The sequence below is a fragment of the Fundulus heteroclitus genome, chromosome 3, assembly GCF_011125445.2.
Source record: "Fundulus heteroclitus isolate FHET01 chromosome 3, MU-UCD_Fhet_4.1, whole genome shotgun sequence".
Classification (NCBI taxonomy): domain Eukaryota; kingdom Metazoa; phylum Chordata; class Actinopteri; order Cyprinodontiformes; family Fundulidae; genus Fundulus; species Fundulus heteroclitus.
In genome coordinates, this window is record NC_046363.1 from 25,494,174 (window position 1) to 25,517,028 (window position 22,855).

The 22,855-nt window shown below is 41.7% G+C and overlaps 2 protein-coding genes across 2 annotated transcripts; both read left to right on the forward strand.

The window, feature by feature from the left end:
- The first annotated feature begins 1,241 nt into the window (after positions 1 to 1,241).
- On the forward strand, positions 1,242 to 15,068 carry efna1b (ephrin-A1b). The gene is made up of 4 exons (XM_012865812.3): positions 1,242 to 1,541; positions 14,164 to 14,459; positions 14,574 to 14,753; positions 14,872 to 15,068. The coding sequence occupies exons 1-4, from the start codon at positions 1,444 to 1,446 to the stop codon at positions 14,991 to 14,993; spliced, it is 696 nt and encodes a 231-aa protein (XP_012721266.2). The 5' UTR covers positions 1,242 to 1,443; the 3' UTR covers positions 14,994 to 15,068.
- Positions 15,069 to 19,865: 4,797 nt separating this feature from the next.
- LOC118561935 (sugar transporter SWEET1-like) lies at positions 19,866 to 22,392 on the forward strand. Its single transcript, XM_036134193.1, has 4 exons — positions 19,866 to 20,056; positions 20,283 to 20,360; positions 20,451 to 20,574; positions 22,164 to 22,392. Exons 1-4 carry the CDS (start codon positions 19,989 to 19,991, stop codon positions 22,368 to 22,370), a joined length of 477 nt encoding a protein of 158 aa, XP_035990086.1. The 5' UTR covers positions 19,866 to 19,988; the 3' UTR covers positions 22,371 to 22,392.
- Positions 22,393 to 22,855: the final 463 nt, after the last annotated feature.

A 22,855-nucleotide genomic window follows, 5' to 3' on the forward strand; every position in this document is an offset into this window, starting at 1 on the left:
TGACATACAGTTTATCTAAGTGAATTTCCAAGCTAATTTTGTAGGTTTTATTATTTAGTTTGTTGAACAGGGGCCGTGTGTAGCAGTATTATTCTAATAGAAAAATATGCTATATGCCAGAGTATAGGCCTCATAGCTCATTTCCGTCCTGCAGCACCTGACTGCAGAAAGATAACACCAACCACATGAACGTGTTAATAAGTATAACCAGAATGGTGAATCACCTGGCCGTCATTCTTTATGCCCAGATATAAGACCTGTGATCTCTCACTGGACTTATGCACTCAGTTAAACTAGAGTAAGAATTCAATACAACTAATTTATTATATACAGACATATTCAATAAATTAGAATATCATTGAAAAGTTCATGTATTTCAGTAACTCAGTTCACAAAGGCACATTACATAAATTAACACAGACTGGTGATGTTTTAAAGCCTTTATTTCTGTTAAATGATTTTTTTTTAAATCACATCCACCTAATAAAAACACAGCATTTTAAGATTAAAATATTTAATCAGACCAATAGAAAAGTAAAACATTTTTCATGCAGAAATGGGGGAGTAATGAAAAGTCTGTTTCATACTTGTTTAAAGGTTGTTGTTTTTTTATACCATGTACTTTTAATCTGACAAACAGAAATGCATATTCTATTTGATTGAATACGAGTGTGTATGAAACATCGCCATTTATAGAGTAAAGGTGAATTCATATGATTATTTGCCTCGCCTGTCATGATATTTCCACAATTACAACTTTCAGCTTACGCTTGTTTGATGCTTCTGTTGCAATGAACACCCCTAATAGTTGTTGTTTTGGCTCTACTTCACATTGCACATAAAGGCTAAGCGACAATGCATGATTTGCCTTCAAGCCTAAAAAACAATGCTACTGTTAAAATTCAGCAGTTTGCCTAATTTCAAAATATGCAACATATCAAATATGCAACATTTAATTTTAGATTTCAAGTCTGAACTCACTTCTTTTTTTACCTTAAAGAAATTGCTCACTTGATGCGGATGTGTACAGTATTTTTTTTATTATTATTATTTCTTTGGAAAAAAAAAAAAAAACAATTCCCAATGCTTTGGAGCAGTTCTGTTATGTGACTACGTTCCTGGAATATAGTGGCAGCCGCAGGCGGAGAGGGGTTGGGTGTGATGAAGAAAGAGAATGTACGGTATTGGCTGCTGGCTCCAGTGGGCGGAGCTTAGATGAGACAAAACAGACAAGTTGCGCTCGTATCAGGCAGACAACAACAGCTTCAGAGTTGGAACCTCATCGCAGTGATTATTCATCTCAGTTATTGGCGTCAAGGAGCGGAGAATCTACGAGTTCGCACTTTTTTTTTACGCGTCTTGACATCTTTCGCCGAGGAAGTTTTCTTTAAAAGAAAAAGTATATTTTCTATTTATCTCGCTGAGGACAAGAAAGCAGAGACCATGGATGTGGTGTGTCTGATGTGCTTGGCGCTGACCGTCGGTGCGTGGTTTGCCTCCGCGGAGCGACACAGCGTCTATTGGAACAGCTCAAACCCAAAGTAAGTACTCAGATCTGGGCTACACTTTCAATTTTCTGCTCCCCGGAGGGGAAAAAAACATGTGCAACCTGTTACTTTGATCAGTCACCACTCCGTGCTTATCTATATTTAAACTTTTCTTCTTTTGCATTATGAATATGTAAACATTCATCCAACTTGACTTTTTTTTTTTTTTTTTTTTACTTTCTTGCTATTTTAATATAATGCACCTAAACGCGTGTGTCTGGATTCCCTTTAAATTAGCTTTAAATATGCTATCCAATTGTGTTTTTATTTATTTTCACCAAAAATACTCTTGACAATCACAACTCATCAGGGTATGAAAGTATGCAGAATTTCACAAAATACAACTTCTCTTTAAAAAAAAATTACAGAAAAATAACACCTTATTCTGCTTTTTGTGCGTTTGGGTCAATGACATCACAAGAATTTGGACTGCAGTTCATTTTATTGCAAACGCGGAGTGAGTTTTGACATAAAATTGACATAGAATCTGAAGCATTGACTGCCCTGGTCTTCACAAACCGCTCATGCTTTATTTGTAAAATCCACGCTGCGTGGAAACGGGTCAAACAAAATAAATTTGATGAAAATGTTACTCAAGATAATAATAATAATAAAAAAACAAGTAAAATACAGATAGATCTACTGTAAGGATTAGTTGCCTTATGCCCTATTTGACGTCATCAGAGGCAAGTGTGCATAAAAGTTTGTTCTTAAAAAGGTAAATTATGTCTTGATAAGTAAAACCTATGACAAACTAGCAAAACAAAAGGGGAAAACCTGAACATGACATGATGCTCTGTAGGTGACCATCTATATCTAAAGCAAGTTTGAGGGATTTCAGTCAAACGTCTGGCTAGTAGCTTTAACGATTTGCATCAGATCAGTGAGTTGATGCCTTGACAGATGGACACATTCGCCCCTATATTTAACTGTAACACATAGACTCAGACATACTCTGATAGTAGAAAATAGACTGACGAGTATGAACTTGGCCCATGCTGTCTGCATGCTCTGCACCTGTGACAGTTTGCGTGTGTGTGTGTGTGTGTCTGTGTGTCATGGAAAAGGAGTGTCCATTAGTAAGTGGGAGTTAATTGCTTAATATAAAAAGAAAGGGGGGGGGGAAAGTGTTTTTTTTTTTTTTTTTCCATCGATGAGGATTTATATGCTGCAGGGAGTTGTGAGTCACATACAGTGCTGATGATTTTGTTTTGAGGTCAGAAATGTAATGCTATCCGGCCACTCAGTGGGATCGATCCAGCTTGACATATCGCAGGGCGATTTATTGAGCTTTTAGCGTGGGGTCGAGTCATCTCAGAGAGTATTATTTTGAAATCGAGCTGGAACAGAAGGACGGTCCCTCAGTTTTTTTTTGTTTTTTTTCCCCCCTACTGCCAAGAGGGGTCGATTAAAACCCACCATCAAGAAGTAAAAAGGGCAAAGCTATTATGAACCTTCAGTCTTGTCTTGATTACATTAGTTACTCTCTAATTGCCCTTTACCAATGACAACAAGGGGGTGGGGGGATGAAAAGGGGGGGAAAAAAAACAATGGCTGCGATAATTTAATTGGAGGTCTTACGGTAAATGCGGTGAGCAGTGCTTGTGTCATTTGTAGCGCTTCCATAATATGACCCACCTGAGTCACCTCAGACAGACTTAACAGGTGGGGAGAGATCCAGTTGAGAGGAGACCTGAGGGAATATGTGTAACTACAGTCTGGTAAATCAGAGACCAGGGTCGACTCATCTTATCAGTAATCCTTGTGACCGCTTAGATGCCCCCTGCTGGCTTTTGGGAACTTAAAGAGAAACTTAAACTCAGACAAGACAGGTTGACAAACTCACGGATTTCACAGATGCTGAAGGAAAACCACCATAAGTCGTGTTAACATTTAATTGTTCTCAAAAAAAAACATTTAATTTACATGTTAACGGTTTGCAAATAAACAGCAATACTCCTTTTTTACCTATTTTAACTCTAAACTATGTCTGGTTGATATGTACTGATTGTCGTTGTTATGAAAATGTCTAAAGAATTACTGTAGAAATGGAACTGAAACTTGGAAAAAAACACATACAACATAAGAGGCAGGTCAAAAGTGGCTTTCAGCTTTTATTAGAGGTAGGCACCCATAGCAATTCAGTCCAGGGCCTCTTAGAAGCTATGGTCGGCCCTGGCAGGGTCCCTGGAGCTCAATGAGATTGAGTTGAAACAAGACAGGGCTGACAGATGATGAGGGAGGGAGGGTGGGGGAAAGAGAGAATGGCCCCCCATCTAATGGAAAGTCAGATCTTGTGTGCCGTCTCTAATCTGACCCTGGACTATTTCTGCTGTCAAATGGGAGTTGCGTAACTGAAAGAGGGGGTAAAAAAAATTTGATAGAAAAACACTAATCCCTTCTTCTGCATGTCTAAACATAGACTTCGATACAGAAAAATTAAATAGAGGATCAATTTGTAATATCAACCCCCCCCCCCCCCCCCCACACACTGATGTGCCCCAAATGTTAGGAAATCAAGATCATTCTTGCAACCCTCGTTTAATTATTCCTTTTCCAAATGTACACTTCCACTGTCCCCCCCACCTGCTCAGAACCAGTCCCATGTGATCAATGAGTCTCCTGTTAACCAGACTGCATTGATCCATCTGCACGCTCCACAGATAACCGATGCTAATTGATCCTTGGCCTGATTGTGAGGCAGCACAGATTTATCTCACAGGAGGAGGACAGTGTCCAGATGGCAGCAGTTTGCTCATTCATGTCGGGGACTACCGAGACATGAATAAATCGTCCTCTTGTCAGCGAGCGTCAACGTTTTGGCTGGCTTAATCCCTCCCTTGAATCGCAGCCGTGTCCGCGCGCGCGCGCTGCTTTTTCCTTACGTGAGAGGTGAGGTCCTGTTTATCCGCTGCGTGTCCCAGCCCGCACGAGCGCTTATTAGCGTTTCTGGGGGAGAGGTTGAACTTACGCTGCTCCTTAGAAAGCTGGGTTTAACTGGCAGTAGGCGTATTTTTGTTTTGGACCGACGGCACATGACTCCACCTGAACGTCAGAGAGCGAGAAGGGAGTGGCCGTTTTTTTTTACCGTAGGCACCCCTGCCGAGACTTGATGAACGTGTGACTCACACTCACACACTCCGCCGGCGGGGGGGGGGGGGGGGGGGGGCTAAAAGGGGAGGCCTCGGATGTTAATATTAGGCACAGACAGCATTCCAGCTTACTGTTACTATACTCAACTCTGTCAGCTGTGCATGCGAGTGTTTTTTTTTTTTTTTTCTCCTCTCACTCTGTACCTATCTGTTCCTCTTCCCAAGTCCGCCAACAGCTGGTTCTCCTGCCAGTCTGACCCCGGGGCCCTTCAGTTCTTTTGTCTCTTTTCGTTATTTATGGTGTACGTCACCTTATCTCTGTTATAACACTAGCATCATCCATCTTCAGTGGCCTGGGTGTTCCAGATATATTTAATCAGGAGTTTGCTGTAATGTAATATTCTGCTTATCTCAGCTGTTGATGCTGATGAAGCAAGCCGCCCTGCATTTGCAATATAACTTACCCCGAGTGGCGAAGGTGGTTGATGGCACTCCAGCCTGATGATGCACCGATTAGAAGTTTGTGGCCAATTTGCAATATTTGACCTGCCAATAACAGTTATAGCCAAACATGATTTCTGTTTAGAAATATATAGATCCTGCTGCTGTGTGAGCAGTGTCCGAAATTAACTTTGTTATTCACCGGCCAAGTTGGCCAGTAGATGTAAAAATCAACCGGCCAGGCATATTTTTTACCGGCCAAAATATTAATTTTGACCAGACCTCAACTTTTATAAAAATTAAGAGTGAAATGATGTTAATTTTGGGGGGCGTGGTTGGGGGCGTGGCTGACTGGAACCTGGAAGAGAAATCTTTGTTTCCTGAATTAAAAATATATATATATTGTAGTTGATTATAAAAGACACAATATGAATTATCAGATTCACATTCAGCCGATAAAAAACACTACAGATTATCATTATTCTATCCATGTTGGCCTTATTTGTGAATGAGGCAGAGTTTCATCAAGCCTGTACGGTCAGTGGGGGTTCTAGACCAAATTTAGCAGGGTGGGTCGGGGTGGGGCCAGTGTTTTTTCACAGGGGCACAGAACAAAAGATTTGTGTGTGTGTGTGTGTGTGTGTGGGGGGGGACTTAACAGGTCAACATTTCATCGTTTAAAATATTAAGTAAGCCAAAGAGCCAATTGTGGCTCTGGAACTGCAGGTTGCAGACCCCTGATCTTTTCTCAATACAGCGGGAGCTTAACGTGAAACAGCTTGATTTTAATTATTGTTATTTTTTTTATATTTATTTTTTAATTATTTTGTTATTTTATTATTGGGTAAAACCATAAACGAAAAAAATGCAACTGATCCAAATGACCAGTCAGTCACGTTATCTTTGTCAGCATTTATCATCCTAAGAAATGTAACATCATGTTTTTAGTACAGGGGCCATAACAGGGGCCAGGAACAGTTCTACATGGGCATAGGCCCCTGTTGGCCCCTGTTCAGAACCGCCCCTGTGTATGGTTCAAAATTTTCCCCTCAGCTGCAACACTTGAAGCACTCAGGGTTCACGCTGCGTCTTTACGCTGATCTAGCTGCTGGATTTTACCCTCGTGCGCTGCGCCCCCGATGTTACAGGTTACATGTAACGTAATTTTGCGCACCCACCACAAGCGCAACGCACCACGCCCACCGAAGCACCGCTGGTTCTGTGTCGTTAAAAACAAAAGAGCATGAAAAACAGTTACCGACTCTCCTACTGACTTTAATTGGGACATTTTGGTACGAGTGGAAGGACATTAAACGTAGCGATTCACGTTTTGAAGGCTGGCCGCTGATAAAAGCACCTTGCTCCGAGAGGGGGGGCGGGGGAGGCGCAGTAAGAGCGGTGAAGCACAGAGCCGCAGCGCAGGTAGTTAAAAAAAAAAAATCAGAATAAATAAGAACGAAACTTATAAACAGACTAATTGGCGTTTTAGAGTGTATCTGGTTAGCAGATCTGTTTTCTGATCCAGCGCTCAGCCATGACTGGTTCTGAATGTTAAAGAAGCTGAACCAGCACCGCAGAAGGCGGGTCTAGACTGAGCTCTGGATGGACAGAGCTGTGAACGGATCGTATGGGTTTTGTTATTTTTATGTTACTTTTATTTTATTTGGTACAAACATTTACTCGCCATGTGGCAGCTAGCCCTCTGAAATTCACTCGCCAAAAGGGGAAATTTACTCGCATTTGGCGACTGGCGAGTGTTAATTTCGGACCCTGTGTGTGAGAGAGCAGCTCTAAAACAAAGCATCTTAAATTAGTGCTTAGCATGGTTGGTGTAGCTAGCATTACTAAATCAGCAGTCTCCATATAGAAAATATAGATCTGAGATTTCTTAGACACTTCTAACATTTGCTTTAGATCCTTATATTAGCGATACGTGTGGTATGTACAGCTTGCATTGCAGAAACTAACATCTACATGGGGTTTTCTCTTCAGAATATAGATCCTTTTGTGACTGCCAACATTTTCGATGTATTCCTTTCAGCCTTCCTGTTATCTGATGAAAATCCCACTCTCTCTCTCTCAGCCTGTAGGAGCAACCAGCATCTTTTTACTATTGAGTAGAAAATCAATTTTTCATTTGGAGTTTTCATTCTGTCTCTGTGCAGTCCTTGACTTCAGTCTTAAACATCGGACTGATGTGTTCTTCACTCAGTAACAACGTCCCTACCAAAAGTGTTGCTGCGGTTGCCTTCGTAGCACTGAGGTGTGATGCGTTTACATAATAGATCTGCCATGTACCTATAAATATTCAATCAATTTAGCTCCAATCCATTTTAACACTTTATTACATATCCACCACCGCCTCCAGAGCCATGTCCCGTGTGCTTATTTTTGTTTAATCTCACCAGAATGAGAGCGCACTACCACAGTAACACATTTCCAAACAGGCAGATTACAGAGTTTGTAATCTGACAACCTGACCCACAAACACAAAATTATCATCCTCTGGCCGCTATATAACCGTAAGATCTGGTGATGTAACCGCTGTTCTGTCAGTCTCAGAATAATCTCCCTGATGAGATTCATGGTGCATAAAAACAATCAAATACACACTGCTCTTCCATTCATAATCAGGGGCCTTTTTTTTTTAGCATCACAGCCCAGCTGGTATAACTGTCCTCTTGCCTTGTATACAGAGCCAGTTTGAGACTTGTGTAAAGAGCCAGTAATTTACCCATGTTGTTTTTTTATTTTTTTATTCGTTTGTTTGTTCCTGGAGATAATGTTCCCTCATCAAGGTATCCATGCACCTCTGTTGTTTGTCTTCTGTATTTAATTTCCTCTCCTACAGTCCAGACCCCCCCACCCCACCCCTCAGTAGCCCATCTTTTTCACAGACCTTCCTCTGTCTTGGCACTGGTAGTTTTCCACCATAGGAGACAGAGCCCCTCTCTGCTAACACGGGAGGCCACTTTACACATAATGTTATCACATTAGGAGTGAACAAGATTCTGTGTGCGCGTGCGTGCGTGCATGAGTGTGTCTGTGTGTGCGCACTGGTCATTCATGGCATTTCATGCATACTTTGGAGCTGGTGTCGACTAGAATTCACTGTTGCCCCTTGAATGCAGCACTGGGAACAAAGACACTCTTTTTTTTATTTAAGGAGCCCTTGTTCTGGGTCTTATTAAGAAATGATTACAGTATTTAGTGAACAGATGATATGTTGGTGATCCCCACTCTGACATCATGTCAAAGGGACAGGTCAGGATTTTTGAAACGAGGTTCTATTAAAAATAGAGATACACCATAAAGGATATTCCTGGCCAATATTGATTTTTAGTTTTCTTCAGTGTCGTTCCAGCCAATTCCGATTTATTTAAAGGGCTGTAACAATGAAAGAGGACAAAAATGTGCTCCACAATTCATGATAGAAGTAGAAATTCAGAATCCAGTAAAAAATAAAGGAATTATTTATCCTTTTTATACATAAAGTTGTATTACCTTTTATCTAGGTTTTATTACACTCAAATAACAGAGAAGTACAGGCTGTTGGTCGATACATCTTCCTGTGTGAAACACGTACTGAAAACGACGATAATAGGAAGAAAAAAACAACAACGTAATCCCCTTAGCAGTTTTGCTTTTTGCTCCACTTTATATTTCTATTTGACAGTAACTCTGCTTTACATATTTAAATGTCTTTTCACAGTGTGTTTCACACAGGAAGATCACTGGTGTCACACTGCCTCCTATTCCCCTTTCCCATGGCGATGTGCAAATGTGACAATTTACGGGTTCATTAAATAATATCTGCATAAACAGCTATCATGTTTTATGTGACTAGATTTTTTTTTTTTTTAGGACATGAAATCTGCCTTGGTTTTGATTTCTCTGAGACTAGCTTTAACTTTAACCAAAAAGGCCCAAATAATCTGTATTTATAATAGGTGAAGACAACAAGATATATATATTCACTACAGGTGGGCTATAACCATCCCTATAAACCAATCTTAAAATCTTGAATAATATTTGGTCTTTTTTACCTATTCATTGCTCATAGAATAGGAGGCTCCTGAAAACGGGGGAGGGACGGGTGAAAAGATATTTGGAGTTGCAGTGAAGGGGAATGAAGCGGGGGGGAGAGGTAGTGGCCTGGGTACAGGCTGAGATTAAGAAAGGGGTTTGTGTTGAAAAATTAGCCTGGATGAAGAGCTTCAGTTTATTATGTCAGCCTTAAGAGACATGACAAAGCGGGAGAAAGAGCGGGGGGGTGGGCTGGATGTGGAATAATAAAAGGGAAAGGGAGACTGAGGGAGGAGAGAGTGGACATTGATGGATGAAGGGAGGGAAGACAAGCCCTATTGTTGACGTGGTTTAAAGTTTGCATCTTGCACAAGTCTCTTTATGCGTGAATAAGACGCCGACTCAATTATAAATTGCAACGTTGTGTTTTATAAATGTAATAAAAAATAGTTGCAGCTAGTTGCAGTGGTGGATAGAGGAGGAAGAATTCCCTCTTGGTAGATTACCATGGAAGCTAATATAGAAAGACTTTTTAGATTGGCTATTATGTGGCAGGCCTGCTATGAGCGACTAAAAACCCATTAGGCCTCCTGACAGCTCGTGTGAAAGGAGGTGTGAATCTGTCATACCGCAGCAAATTAATAGTGTATTAAGTTTAGACCTCACAGTAAAAGTGTGATAAAGCGGGATAAGGAATTTGATGAGTACGCCTAGAGAGAAACCATCCAAACCGCAAACCCCTCCGACCCCCCCCTGCCTTGTTGTGACATTCCAGAGTGTGCACACTTTCTACTGATTACCTGCACAGCAGATGCAAGAAAAGCTGGAGGAGGGGTGCTGGCTTTCTCCTTGAATGCTTTGTGCGCGTGAGGCATATATCACCGATGCTGACTCGGATGGTAGCGTCTGTGAGCAGTTGCGACTCTGAACTCTAACCCCTTCGACCCCGACCAGCAGTTTGAAAGTCTCTCCGGAGAGACGGTTAAAGACAGACGTTCCTGTGTCAGTAGTTTGCACAAAACCAGCAGGGGCTTCTCTTTTTTTTTTTTTTGGATGGGGGTGGGGGGGTCAAATGGCAGTAGCAGTAGGGAAAAGGAAGAGGAAAGCAGGAATGACAGGAAAAGGACAAAAGCAGAAGAGTTGCGCCGAGACAATGGTAAAACTTCAAAGCATCCATTAAAGGAGACGAGTGTTGAAAAAGCCACCTTCTGTAACAACCATTGCAGCCGTTTACTATTTTATAACCCCCCCCTCCCTTCCCTTTACCATTTTCTACCCTTACAATTATAAGGGCCAAAAATTGTGATTATTCTGTAGATTATAAAAAAGTAGCCATTTGGTACCTTCCGTGCATCAGTCCAGCGTTACATTTCCACCTTAAGGTTGAGAAAGGTATAAACAAGAGGCAATTTAGAGTAATTTTCTATTTAGCTTAAAGTATATCAGATTTAGCTCCATGAATGGTCAAAATACTGAACTACTGAGACAAATAAAGTGACCCATGTCTAATTATATGGGTACAAAATTGTACCTGGTGACACATGGGTAGGTTACGGACTGGCAATAGGTTGAACTGGCCAGGAGGCCATCATTACACACACCGCTCGGTTGATGACGCAAAAACCGGAGTAGCTCCGCTGTGAGAAATGACCTGCGGAAGGAGAACAAAGACAACCACCTTCAACCTCCTCTGTTTACCCATACCTCCCGTCTCATGTAAGACATGAACACATGAGGGAGTACGCAAGGCCTCGATGAGCAGATGTGCTCAGGAGCCCGGGGCACCGCACGCCCTGGATAAGGGTCTTCAGAGAATCTCAAAGGAGAGCACAGACACAAAACCCCAGCGCCTAGGAAGAGGAAGCGGCGTGTAAAATAGGTTTTCAACGACTCGCGCGCGCACACACACACACCTGGCTCTTGATCGCTCAAAGGACGGTAGCGACCAGGTTTATTGCGTCTCTCGCTCTCCTGAGAAATCCCAGTTGGGGGGGTGAGCGCAGATGCAGGAAGATGACCGAACACGTTAAAGGAGAACGGTGGAATCGGAAAGGTTTTCTTCTTGTGGCGACATTCATCTTGGCCAACCTAGATGATACAGCCAAAAGCCCCCTCAGCCATACGTACACTCACATTAGACACCTCCGCATTATTCAGGACGGCGAAAGCTCCTCGGAGCTTTAGGCAGAGAGGTTGAAGGGGCCCTGTAGCCTTCAGGCAGTCTGTCTTTGGGGAGGCAGAGGGTATAATTACACCCCATTCATTCCTCCTCCCCTGCTTTTGCACAGAACACATTGGTCCCAGACCCCTAACAGCTTTTAATTAGCAAGACCAATGGAGGAGGGGGGAAAGGAGGCGGTGAAGAGTAGGATAAAGGAGAGTTTTCTTTTAAAGCGCGCGCCTTGAATGAAATTAGCTACAGAATCTATGTGTTGAGTTGGCTTTTGACAAGCCCGTGTTTTGATGCGGCGCTAGGCCAGACCGCTAACAAGGACGCAGTGTGGGGGGAGAAAGAGAAAAAAAAAAAAGGTGTATCCCATACAATTTAAAGCTATTCTTCACTTCAGAGGGAACCATTTGAGACCTCCAAATGCCTTGTTTGCTCCAGTCCTGTTATTATGGTTTGGGCAGGAGAAAAAAAACGGCAAAGGGAAGCAAGAGGAGAGCAGAGATTACCTGGCCAATTTCACTGCTACACTGCAAAAAGGGAACTAAAAGTTTCTTGAAATTAGTGTATTTTTCCTTGATTTGAGGAGCTAAATAAGACTATTTGCCAATGGAGTGAGTATTTTTACCCCTAAAATAAGATAATTAGATATCCTACACTTGAAATAAGATGATGGAGATGAATTGTTCCTGTTTTAAGTGCAAAAATCTTATTCCATTGGCAAATAGTCTTATTTGCTTGCTCTAATTAAGGAAAACTACATTGATTTCAAGAAAATTTCACTTAACTTTTAGTTCCCTTTTTGCAGTGTACAGATGTGTCCCCGTTCGTTTCGCGCAAACGCTCGCTGTGGCGGCCGTGCACGCATCGATATTTACACACCTGTGCAGAAGAATTTACACAACAAAGACCTTTACTTGGGAAGGGGGGGGGGTTATTATAAGCAGAAGGTAGTAATCAACCTATTAGCCCTGGATAACAAGTGCAGCGCTGTTCTTTGCTAACAAAGCGTGTTTTGACAGGTATGTTAGAGCTAACCAGTGCATTACAGGCTTAAGGAGGAGAAGGAAGGAAGGAGGGGTTAGGGGCCCTCACATGGAGCCTGAGTGTCTGTGACTTGGCTTGGGGGGGGGGGGGTCCTGACAGGATCCACAACAACAGGACGCTAAGAGGAGGTGGTGGAAGATGAGGTGGGATCAAAGCCAGCAGGTCTCGGGCTTTGATGACAGCGTTACAGCAGACGTAAACTAAGGCAGACACACAGGAGCTGTTTTCTTGTCCCTTTTACGCCCTGCAACAGGCTAAACAAGCAGTCAGACGAAGCTCTTTAAAGGAATAGTTCAGGATATTTGTGAGGGTCCATTGAAAGCTTATAAGAACTTACTGTGCTACCTGCAATGGGTGACTTCTCTGGTGTCTTCATTTAGTATAAATTCTGATTAGTTGGATCCAGAGGATGAAACCAATGGGTAGTCTGATAAGTACAAAGACCAAGGCAGACTCCTGATTTCTTGCTCAAAGTGCTCAAAAATCCATTTCAAGAACCTCTTGAAATAGTCATTATGTTGGAATCGAGTATTAGTGAAGTTTATGCCTAGACTTCACTTAAACCGCTGTAATATTTTATGCTGCTTTACGTGTAATTCAGACGGTTTTACAGGAAACACTTCCCATGTTCAAATCTTTAGCCCTCTGAGGGTTTAATGGGAGTACAGTGCAAATAAAAATCTTTCTTCGCCTCCTTTTTTTTTTTTTTTGGCAGGTCTTACAGAAAGAATAACATGTCGAGTAGAGGGTCTCACCTGCGTTGTGTTTGTAGAGGCAAGACCAGTGGATTAAATTCTCACACATAAATTTACCCCCATCCCCCGTTAGCCTCAATAAATCTGCTCTAAAACCAGAAGCAACTACTGATTAACAGAAGGTAAACGCGGAACAGCGCCTTCTCTGTTCTCTCTAAACAACCTCAGATGTTGCTCGTGAGGGGAAAAAAAAGGGGGGATTTATGCTGATTTGTCCATACTTTATCAGGACATGGGAAGCATGGGAAGGGAGCGAAGGGGACACAGGAAGGCTTGAAAGAAGCAATAAAAAAGGAAATGGCGAATGAAGATCAAAAAGAGATAAAATAGAATCTGAGAGCAAATTACAAACATCCAGGTGATTAGTTCGTCGGGCAGAAACCCGGAGAGCTGTGTAGAGGACCAATAGCCTCTGGCTACAGGGTGCCCGGTCTGCTCAGCCAGCTAACCAGCAGTGTGCAGCAACTGTTGCTGGGAGCTCCTTTTTAACCAAATAAATCTTCAGATCTTTGTCTTGAATCTTATTAAAAGGACTTTAAAGCTTCAGCAGAATGATAAAGCAGAACGTTTTAAGCTGTTTTTAAATCTGTAACCTTGGAATATCATAATGCCAGTAACTGGCCCGTGCATAAGGCTGAGTATAAGAGATGAGAAGACGGTTTTAGTAATTGGGGGATGAGCTGAGCTGCTATCATTATTTTCACCTACTTGATGACAGTTAAAAAGGGAAACTCCACTTAAAGGGGGGGGGGGGAAGAAAACAGTGGAAGGGCGTGTAATGGGTATCGCGTTTGACGTTTGTAGGATTCTGGGTGTGTGTTCTTGTCTAAAAACGGCATAAACAGGTCAAGCCTGATCAGGCTCCTTCTAATTCTGTCGCTGAAATTAGTTTGTACACCTAAATAAAGGAAAAAGCTCTTCACACGGTGTCCTGCACATTGAACCTGTCTGTTGACACGTGTTTCGCGTGCGAGACTGTTTTCCAGTCGCTGCACATGTTTGGGAACAGATGACGTGGTGGTGGTGGTGGGGGGGGGAGAAACTGGGTCATTTTGTCACTAACCTCTTCTCTCTCCTTCTCTCCGAAGCTTCGTTTGGGATGACTACACGGTGGAGGTGCGCATCAATGACTACCTGGACATCATCTGCCCCCACTACACCCACGAGGAGGTGGCGTCGCATTCGGCTGAGCGCTACGTCCTGTACATGGTGGAGAAGGAGGACTATGACGTGTGCAAGCCTCACTCGTTCGATCAGCTCCGCTGGGAGTGCTCCAGGCCCTTCGCTCCCCACGCTCCGGAAAAATTCTCCGAGAAGTTCCAACGCTTCACGCCCTTCACGCTGGGAAAAGAGTTCAGGGCGGGGGAGAGCTACTACTATATCTGTAAGTCTCGCAAGAAAAAAAAAAAAAGCTACTCTTTAAACGTTCGCTGTGATCTTAAAGAGAGTTGTTTGATTAAAAATGTCCCTTCTTTTTTTTTTTTTTTTAAATGTACAGCTAAGCCAATGCATCACCATGGCAGCGACTGCTTGAGACTGAAAGTTGACGTCGTCGGGCACAAAGGCTCCGTGAATTCTCGAGACAAATCCAAGGCCGAGGAGAAGAAAAAGGAGGAGGAGAGGATAACGTTTATTGCTGCAGGAGGAGTTCACAACCCCTCAAACCGGCTCCCAGCAGGTGAGGGCTGATTCCCGACAAAATGGCTCAAACCGGGTACTGCGTCTCAGACCCGCTAAAGCTGGGTGTGTTTACCATTCCTGACTGATGAAATCTTGTGCTCTCTGCTTTCTCTCAGATGACCCCGCAGTCATGGAGCCAAATGTCCAGAGGAGCATCGGCAGCTCTGCAGCACAGCTGGTGTCTTTGTCGTTCTTTTTCACCGTGATCCCAGTCTTGTTAGCCATGAAGCTGCACTGAGGCCCGCCGCTCCTCCAAAAACAGAGACATTTTGAACCCGATGCAGGCTGTTGGGAAATAAACACTGAGATTTTATATGTGTGCGTGTGTATATATATATATATATATATATATATATATATATATGTGAGACTTTTTTTATACGAGCATGGACAGTGTGTGTTGTTCAGTGTGTGTTTGATGTGTTTGTTTGTGTGAATGTGTAGCGTGGATCGCTACAAAGTAGAAAAGGACCTGAAAGGTGATGTTTGTTTTTTTTTTGTTTTTTTTTATCTACAACTTCCTTTCTGTGATTTTTTTTTTTTTTTTTTTTTTTTTGAGGATGGAAATTCTCAATTTTTGACCATTTAAGACGCACACCCTTTTCAGTCCTCATGAACAAGAGCTACAAGCAGAATGATCAAAACATGAGTTTCTAATCACATTGACCTTCATGATCATATGTTTTCAGATGTTCATACCGTTGGTACAGCCGTGCATTGTTTCATCCTGTTCACAGTCGTTTTCTTCCTCCTCTACATGTAGAGAAATTATTGTGCTTTTTTTTGTGTGTCGTTATCAGCAACTGCCAAAGTGGGAACCATGATGTAGGATATGTTTAATGTTTTGTAGCACTCAGCTCCTTATTCGGCTTCATCCAGCTAAATATCCCATGTGTTTTCATCTTTATCAGAAAAAAAAAAGTTTGTTAAATGAAAGAAAAGTTGTTGAGGTTAATTTGATTTGAAATGCATGTTTCTGAATGGGAAATAATGTGTAAAGCAGGGGTCAGCTACCGCTGCAGTCCAAAGACCAATCAAGCACTAAGATTTACCTTCAGTGGCTGAGAACCACTAATAAAGGGAACAAAATTTGTTCAAAAAGCTGTTTGATTCCAGTTTCAGGAGCTGAGCTTCATCAGTACGTCGTCCAGTTTTCTCGTTTATCCAATCTTGACCTTACCTGGTACACTGTTTTTGTTTTTTGTTTTTTTATCCTGCTCATCAAACCTCAAATTGAAGGAGCTTCCCATAACATGGTTGTTTTCCTGCTAAATCATGCTTGACTCATTTTTTTTTTTTTTTTGTTCGTGTGAATATGTAAATTGTACATAAAATTATAAGAACCTGTAAAAAATTATTTGGTGAAATAAAGAAACATGCTACGATGACTAAACTTTGTCTGGTTTTCATCATTTTTTTTTTATGTTGAAACGCCTGATTGCAGTAACCCACCTTGGATTTTTAAACCCCTCTGAGAACATAAAAAAAAAAATGTTGACGGATGACACAATGTTTTGGCGAAGCTGTCCGTCTCCCGCCTGATGAAGCCTCTCCAAGTTTCCACCCTCAAGTCTTTCCCAACCCCAGTTTTCTCATCCCGTCTCCTTTCATCTCCAGTGTTCAGCGTGACCTGTCTTAGATTTCACAGCCTCAAAACTAAACACGAGAGCCGAGAGGTCGCTTGAAAGGGAACCGAGGAGTCCAGGAGAAATGGGGCCCGTAAGCTAACTGACAACTAGGTGTAAAGGTGTCGAGTTTGTGTCCTTGCCCTCGGTCTTTTGCTCTTTTTTCCCCCTCATTTTAGCTTCTCCGCACACCATCATTTGTGGTAAAGCCAAACATCCTCCTACACAGCTGGATGTTAGAAAGAGGCGCACAAACGCTCAGACCCGCTAACCTCGGGGATCGCTGAAAACTGTCAAAAGTCACTACTCCTTGTGAAACCACGCAGCATACATACTCCAAATCAGGGCATAAAACAGAACTGTTAGTTTTTCCGTGATCACGTCATGGCCATGATGATCGCACAGCCTTAAAAATCTTGAGTGATGCGGGAGCCATGTGTTCGGTGGGTTAGCGCAGGACAGAGGTCAACAACATGCAAAAAGTGCTGGCCAAACATTTGTAATATTGAGGGATACAGTGCTGTGAAACAGTATTAATACCTCCTTAAACTTTATCATATATGATATCATTAAAATCACACACTTCAGTGTAGTAACAGACCAGCACAAACTAATGCATATCTGTAAAGAGGACACAGAATGATACATGCTTTTCAATTTCTTTAACAAGTGAAAATCTGAAAGGTGTGGCATGCATTTGTACTCTTGCTCCATGTGTCAATGCTATACAGAATAGTACTTTTGCCACAGTTTTGGAAGTCTATGTTTCCACCGGCTTTGCATATAGAAGCTAAAATTTGTGTCTATTCTTCTTTTCAAACCCAGTTGGATTTTGACAAACAGGGTTTTTGAACATAAAATTCTGAGTCTTGTCACATATTGTCAATTGGGTTTAGGTGTAGTGTCTGACTGTGCAAGCTTCTTTGCCCCAATACATGATGGCACCACCACCATGTCACAGTAGTTTTTCACCACACTTAGGATTTTGAATGCAGACCAATTTGTATTATTTTATTCTCATCTCATCTATGACTGTCTTTCGACCATTCAAAAGTCTTGCTCCTCTTCAATGTAGACCAAATTTGTGAGGTGATGGGGGTCCTGTTGACTTGTCCAGTTTCTCCCACTTGAGCTGTAGCTCTTTACAGCCCTTTAAGAGATTAACGTGGGCTTCTTGGCTGGTTGTCAGAATCTTGTCTCTCAGTTGAGGCGGATAGTAATGTCTCTGTAAGTTGTTTTCAGAATGTGGGTTGAACAGCTCTCTGTGGGATATTTTTCCACAACTTTCTCCCTGACCTGTCTGTTGCCTTCTTTGCTCTTAATTATGCTGTTTGTTCAATAATGCTCTCTGACAAACCTCTGAAGCCTTCACAGAATAGCTGTATTTATGCTAAGAGTAAATGCTGCTCTCACATAAAAGCTCATAAAAGATCTTGGCTCGCGGAGAGGCATTTAAAGACAGTCCAATGTTTTCTTTTCTCATGCATTCTTGAGTGTTTTAGGCTGCTCGTTTGGAGATATTATCCTGTTGGAGGACCCATGATCTGCAACTGAAGCATATACTTAGTATATTTCTCTCCAGATAGTCTTGCTGATCTCAAAACTTCATTGTGCCCAATACAGATTCAAGGTTCTCCGTCTTGGATGCAGCAAAGAGGCACCCAATCAAAACTGTGTCTGCTACATGTTCCACAATAGGATTTTTTTGAAAGCTTAAAGGTGCATAGCCACGTTGGTCCTAGAGTCCATGGAGTTTGCATGTTCTCCCTGTGCATGCGTGGGTTCTCTCCGGGTACTCTGGCTTCCTCCCACAGTCCAAAAACATGACTGTTAGGTTAATTGGCCTCTCTAAATTCTCCTTAGTGTGTGAGAGAATGGTTGTTTGTCTCTGTGTTGCCCTGCGATAGACTGGCAACCTGTCCTGGGTGAACCCCGCCTCTCGCCCACTGAATGCTGGAGATAGGCACCAGCACCCACTTAAGCAAACGAGTTACAATAAAACTGGTAATACACATTATTACACTAAAGTAAAACTCCTTTTGATTGAATTTCTCTGTGAAAGAGTTTAAGAAGACTTTGAAACCAGATGAATGTTCTTAAATTCCCAATGAATTAAATATCCTTAACAATTTTGCAGTAAGATTATGCCAATTTATGTCTAAACTCTTGAGTAGTTTAGACACAATGATAAGTTTGTCTGATCAAATGTGGTGAATAAAGACTAATTTGACTGCAAACCAATACACTGAATAAAGGAATTTATTGAAATTCACAGTCATGGGAAAAGAAAATTAAATTATTTTTTTAAGAAAAGATTCTCATGTTGGTGTCTAAAGTTATTAGAATAGGAGGGGTAATTTTGTTAAATGGATCCAATTTAACAAAATGCAATTTTGGGATGAGGAAAAAAATTACAGCAGTTTTAATAACCGTCTAACAGACTTTGGGATCGGTTTGAGGTAGGTTTGCCTTTCTCCTCACTTACAGCTGTGTGATGTTTGATAGGTTACTTGCATGTGCAGCCGGAGACAGCCTTGTATCAGAGGCTACTGGAAAAAAATCGTCAGCAGTCTCTGGTACACGGTACATGGCAGACTTTATGGTGATGAGCTGTCCAGCTCCTACTGTTGCAAAGCAACCTCAGACCAACGTATTCCCAACTCCATGCTTCACAGGTGGTATGAGGATATTTCCCTGTATCTTTACGGCAAACCTGTTTTGATGACTTCATAATAAAATGTTCACGTTTAAAGTGAAACGTGTGCTGTTTCCTTCCGATGGAACTGGCAAATACCTCGATATCAACAGTGAAAAATAAAAAAAATAACCCAGCTTTCGGGTCCTGTGGTGTTTGTTTGTTTACATTAATTTAAATTAATTTAATGAATACATTGCCCTTTTTGTTGAACATAAATTCAAGACAGACAACTAGTTACACAGCTAATTTTTTATTTTAAATATTTTTTTCATTTGCTCTCATTTGGATAAGTTTTATACATTATTTCACATGTATTTCTGACACTTCTGGTTGTCCCTTTTTAAACGTCACGGAGCCACCCTTGTGTTTGGGGACAGTTTGCATAAGTTGGATATCAGAGACATTTGCAAGGGTGGGGACCACTGATTGAGGTTGCCTTTGAAATAACAAAGTAGTGATTTTGATATGAAACTGTCTACCTACTTTAAAACATGAAAAGAAAAAGAGCTATTATGGATTAGTTGCTCGATTTTGGATTTAATTTTATAAAGTGCATTGATTCTCCAGCTATTATCTTTTATTTACCGTTGAAGTAAAACTTTAACTTCACTCACTTGCATTATTTATTGATCGCCTCTAAACCTTTTTCTTTTTTTTCTGGTGGCGTGACGTTTTCTATTGTTCCAGCACCCCATTGGTCAGTGGCGGCCCTCCGTCTCAGTCGAACAGCCAATCAGAGGGCAGAAATGGCGAGCACAGTGATTACAAACACGGAAATATAGTTCGAGCATCCTGGTAGTTCCCTGCAGCCGTGTATGTTTTCCTGTAGTTTGATCCTTTCTGGTGGAAAACACAGAAATCGCGTCTAACACACAGGCGACGGGAGCAGCAGGCATTTGATCTCCGCTCCATGGATTTGACGGAGCTTCTGTCATGGGCCTGCATCGTGTTCACGGTCGGGATGTTCTCGACAGGACTGTAAGTTCTCCTCAGCAACGTCACCCTGCTTATTGATTTCCAGCCGGATGATTAAAACAACTAGATTAGTTTCTTCACAGCAAGTTGCACCTGCTGTTGTGAATTTAGATCGATAAATTCTTCAAATTATTTACCCAAAAAAAAAAAAAAAAGAAGAGAAAATCCACTACATCAGCTGTGTTTATGTGTCTTTTCTTATGGTTTTGTTTCATATTCGTGCGTCTAGGACCGACCTAAAGAAGATGCGGGAGTCCAAAAGTGCAGATAACATCCAGTTTCTGCCCTTCCTCACCACATGTCTGAAGTAACTTTGGAGTTTGTTTTAAAGCCTCCCTCCATCATCTGCACCGATCGGCTCAGCTCCGCACATCTAACGCTGCTCCTGTTTCCACAGTAACCTAGGCTGGCTGTTTTACGGCACCCTGAAGAGGGATCACACCATCGTCGTGGTCAACGTCATCGGAGCTCTCCTCCAAACCCTTTACATAGTCGTGTACTTCTTCTACACTAAGCAGAAGGTAAAAGAGAGCATGGCTTCTGATGAAACAGGAAACCTACCACAGGTGCACCACAGATGGGAATCGGCCTGATTTGCCTGTCAAACACAGAAACATCTAATGTTGTTTCACTTGTCTTTCTTTAAGATGAATCACAACTAAGAACGTCTACGTCATCCAACAGAATCATGTTTGATAAACTTAAAATTGACCAAAGATCAAAAACAGGGTGGGAAGAAACAGGTGCTTCCAAATAAATGAGAATATCTCTGGAAAGTTAATTTATTTGAGTAAATCCCAAAACTGAAACTGCTTTTTTTATATAGATTCATGATGCACAGAATTACATGTTTCAAGCATATATTTCTGTTGATTTGTATGATAATAGCTCAAAGTTAATGAAAACTAAATATTCAGCTTCCCAGAAAAATAGAAAATCATTTAAGAGCACCAACGATTGATATTTTTTGGACAGAAATGTTATAAAATACAATTATGGTGAAGACTTCTGACTTGATAGTTGTGCAGAAAAAAACAGTGATGGACATCCACAAGTAGGGTAAGCCGCAATATGTAATTTCTGTAGAAGCTGGCAGTTTACAGAGGGCAGTGTTGAAGCATATTGCTGGAAAATTGAGTGGAAGGAAAAAAGTGTAGCTTAGAGAAAGTCAAGTATAACTGCCCCCTGAGAGGACAGAGCCCAATCAAGAGTTTGTGAGAGATTAGTTCGGAGCCCCCACACACAGACGTATCAGGACATGGGCTACAACTGTTGTATCATACGTCAAACCTCTCACGAGCTGAGAAGTGTTTTACCAGGACAAAGGTGAACAAGGGCTGAACTGTCACTTGGTCATCTAACATCCTCTTTTTCAGATGCATGTACACTTGCTGTTTCATTTGGACATCATTGTCCCAGAACCTGGACGAAGAAAGAGAGAAATCTTTATTTGTCACTGCAATTGTACATTCCAAGGAAACGTGTCTTCTTCATTTAACCCATCCCTTAGGGAGCAGTGAGCAGCTTTACAGTGACCGGGACGCAATCTTGGGCTAAGGGTCTTGCTCAGGGCTCAGTGGCAGTCTGTGGGGATCGAACCAGGCACCTGCAACCTTCTCAGAGCGCAAGCGCACTGCTCTAACCTATGAGTTATTGTCAACAGGAGAATGAGAGAAACCAGACCGAATAATGCAGACGAGCTGAAGGTGGCGATTACATCAGCCTTGGCTTCCATAATTATCACCTTAGCATTGGTGCAGTATATCATAAAAAAAAAAAACCCTGGTCAAGTACAAAGTTCATAAACAGTACAGTGCATGTGCATACTTATCTGTAGGCCAATATTTCTGTATTAAGTCATTTGTTACTGTTCTTAAATATTTCACTATTATTCAAATTTTCTGAGAAACTGAATTTGGGTTTTTAATACCTGTTAGCCACGGCTTATGGATCTGTGTAAGGGTTTCACGTTTTGTTTAATTACTGAAATATAAAGGCTCTTTGTTGCTGTTCCTATTTATTGAGATGTACCCAACACTGTATTTACAGGACTCTCATTGAAATTGTCGTTTTGCATGACCTGTGCTGTTCTCACTTGTGTTTGTTCCAGCGGCTGGTGATGCTCCAGACTCTTGCTGCAGCAGCAGTGTTGATCTGTGGATGGTTGTATTTCACCACCTTCCTGACGGAGGGTGAGGCTCGACTCAATCAGCTCGGTTTATCCTGCAGCGTGGTCACCATCAGCATGTACCTGTCTCCACTCACGGACCTGGTACAGCACATTACAGTCACACACACAATACACACAGATGCTTGAGTTATCTTTTACTTTTGCCTAAAATCCCTTCACATAGTAGAAAGCAGTCTTGTAAATGTGATGTGATCTTGAAAGGGCGGTTGAACTCATTCTTTGGATTTTTTTTTTTTTTTGGGGGGGTGAAGCATCAGTGTATTTAGAGTGAGGTGAGTCTCAGCTTTTCCTTTTATCAATTTAAGATAAAGGATATTGCTGTCTAACCTCAGATTAGATAGGAAGATAAGCAAGGCCCCGTCCAGGGGATGCTGTGACCCAGACATTTCGGCACTGCAAGTTTCCTAGCATATCATTTTTGCAGGCTCCAAAATTGAATTATTATCAGTAAAATAAGTAGGTTTTCCCTCAAAATAAGCCTGATGGTATGCCTTAGTCAGAACTGATTTTACCACAATCTGTTGCTATGGACCAAATCAAGTTAAAATTCTTATTTGACACAAATGAATTAGTTGAAGAGCATACTTTTCTCCTTTAACAATGCGATTTTT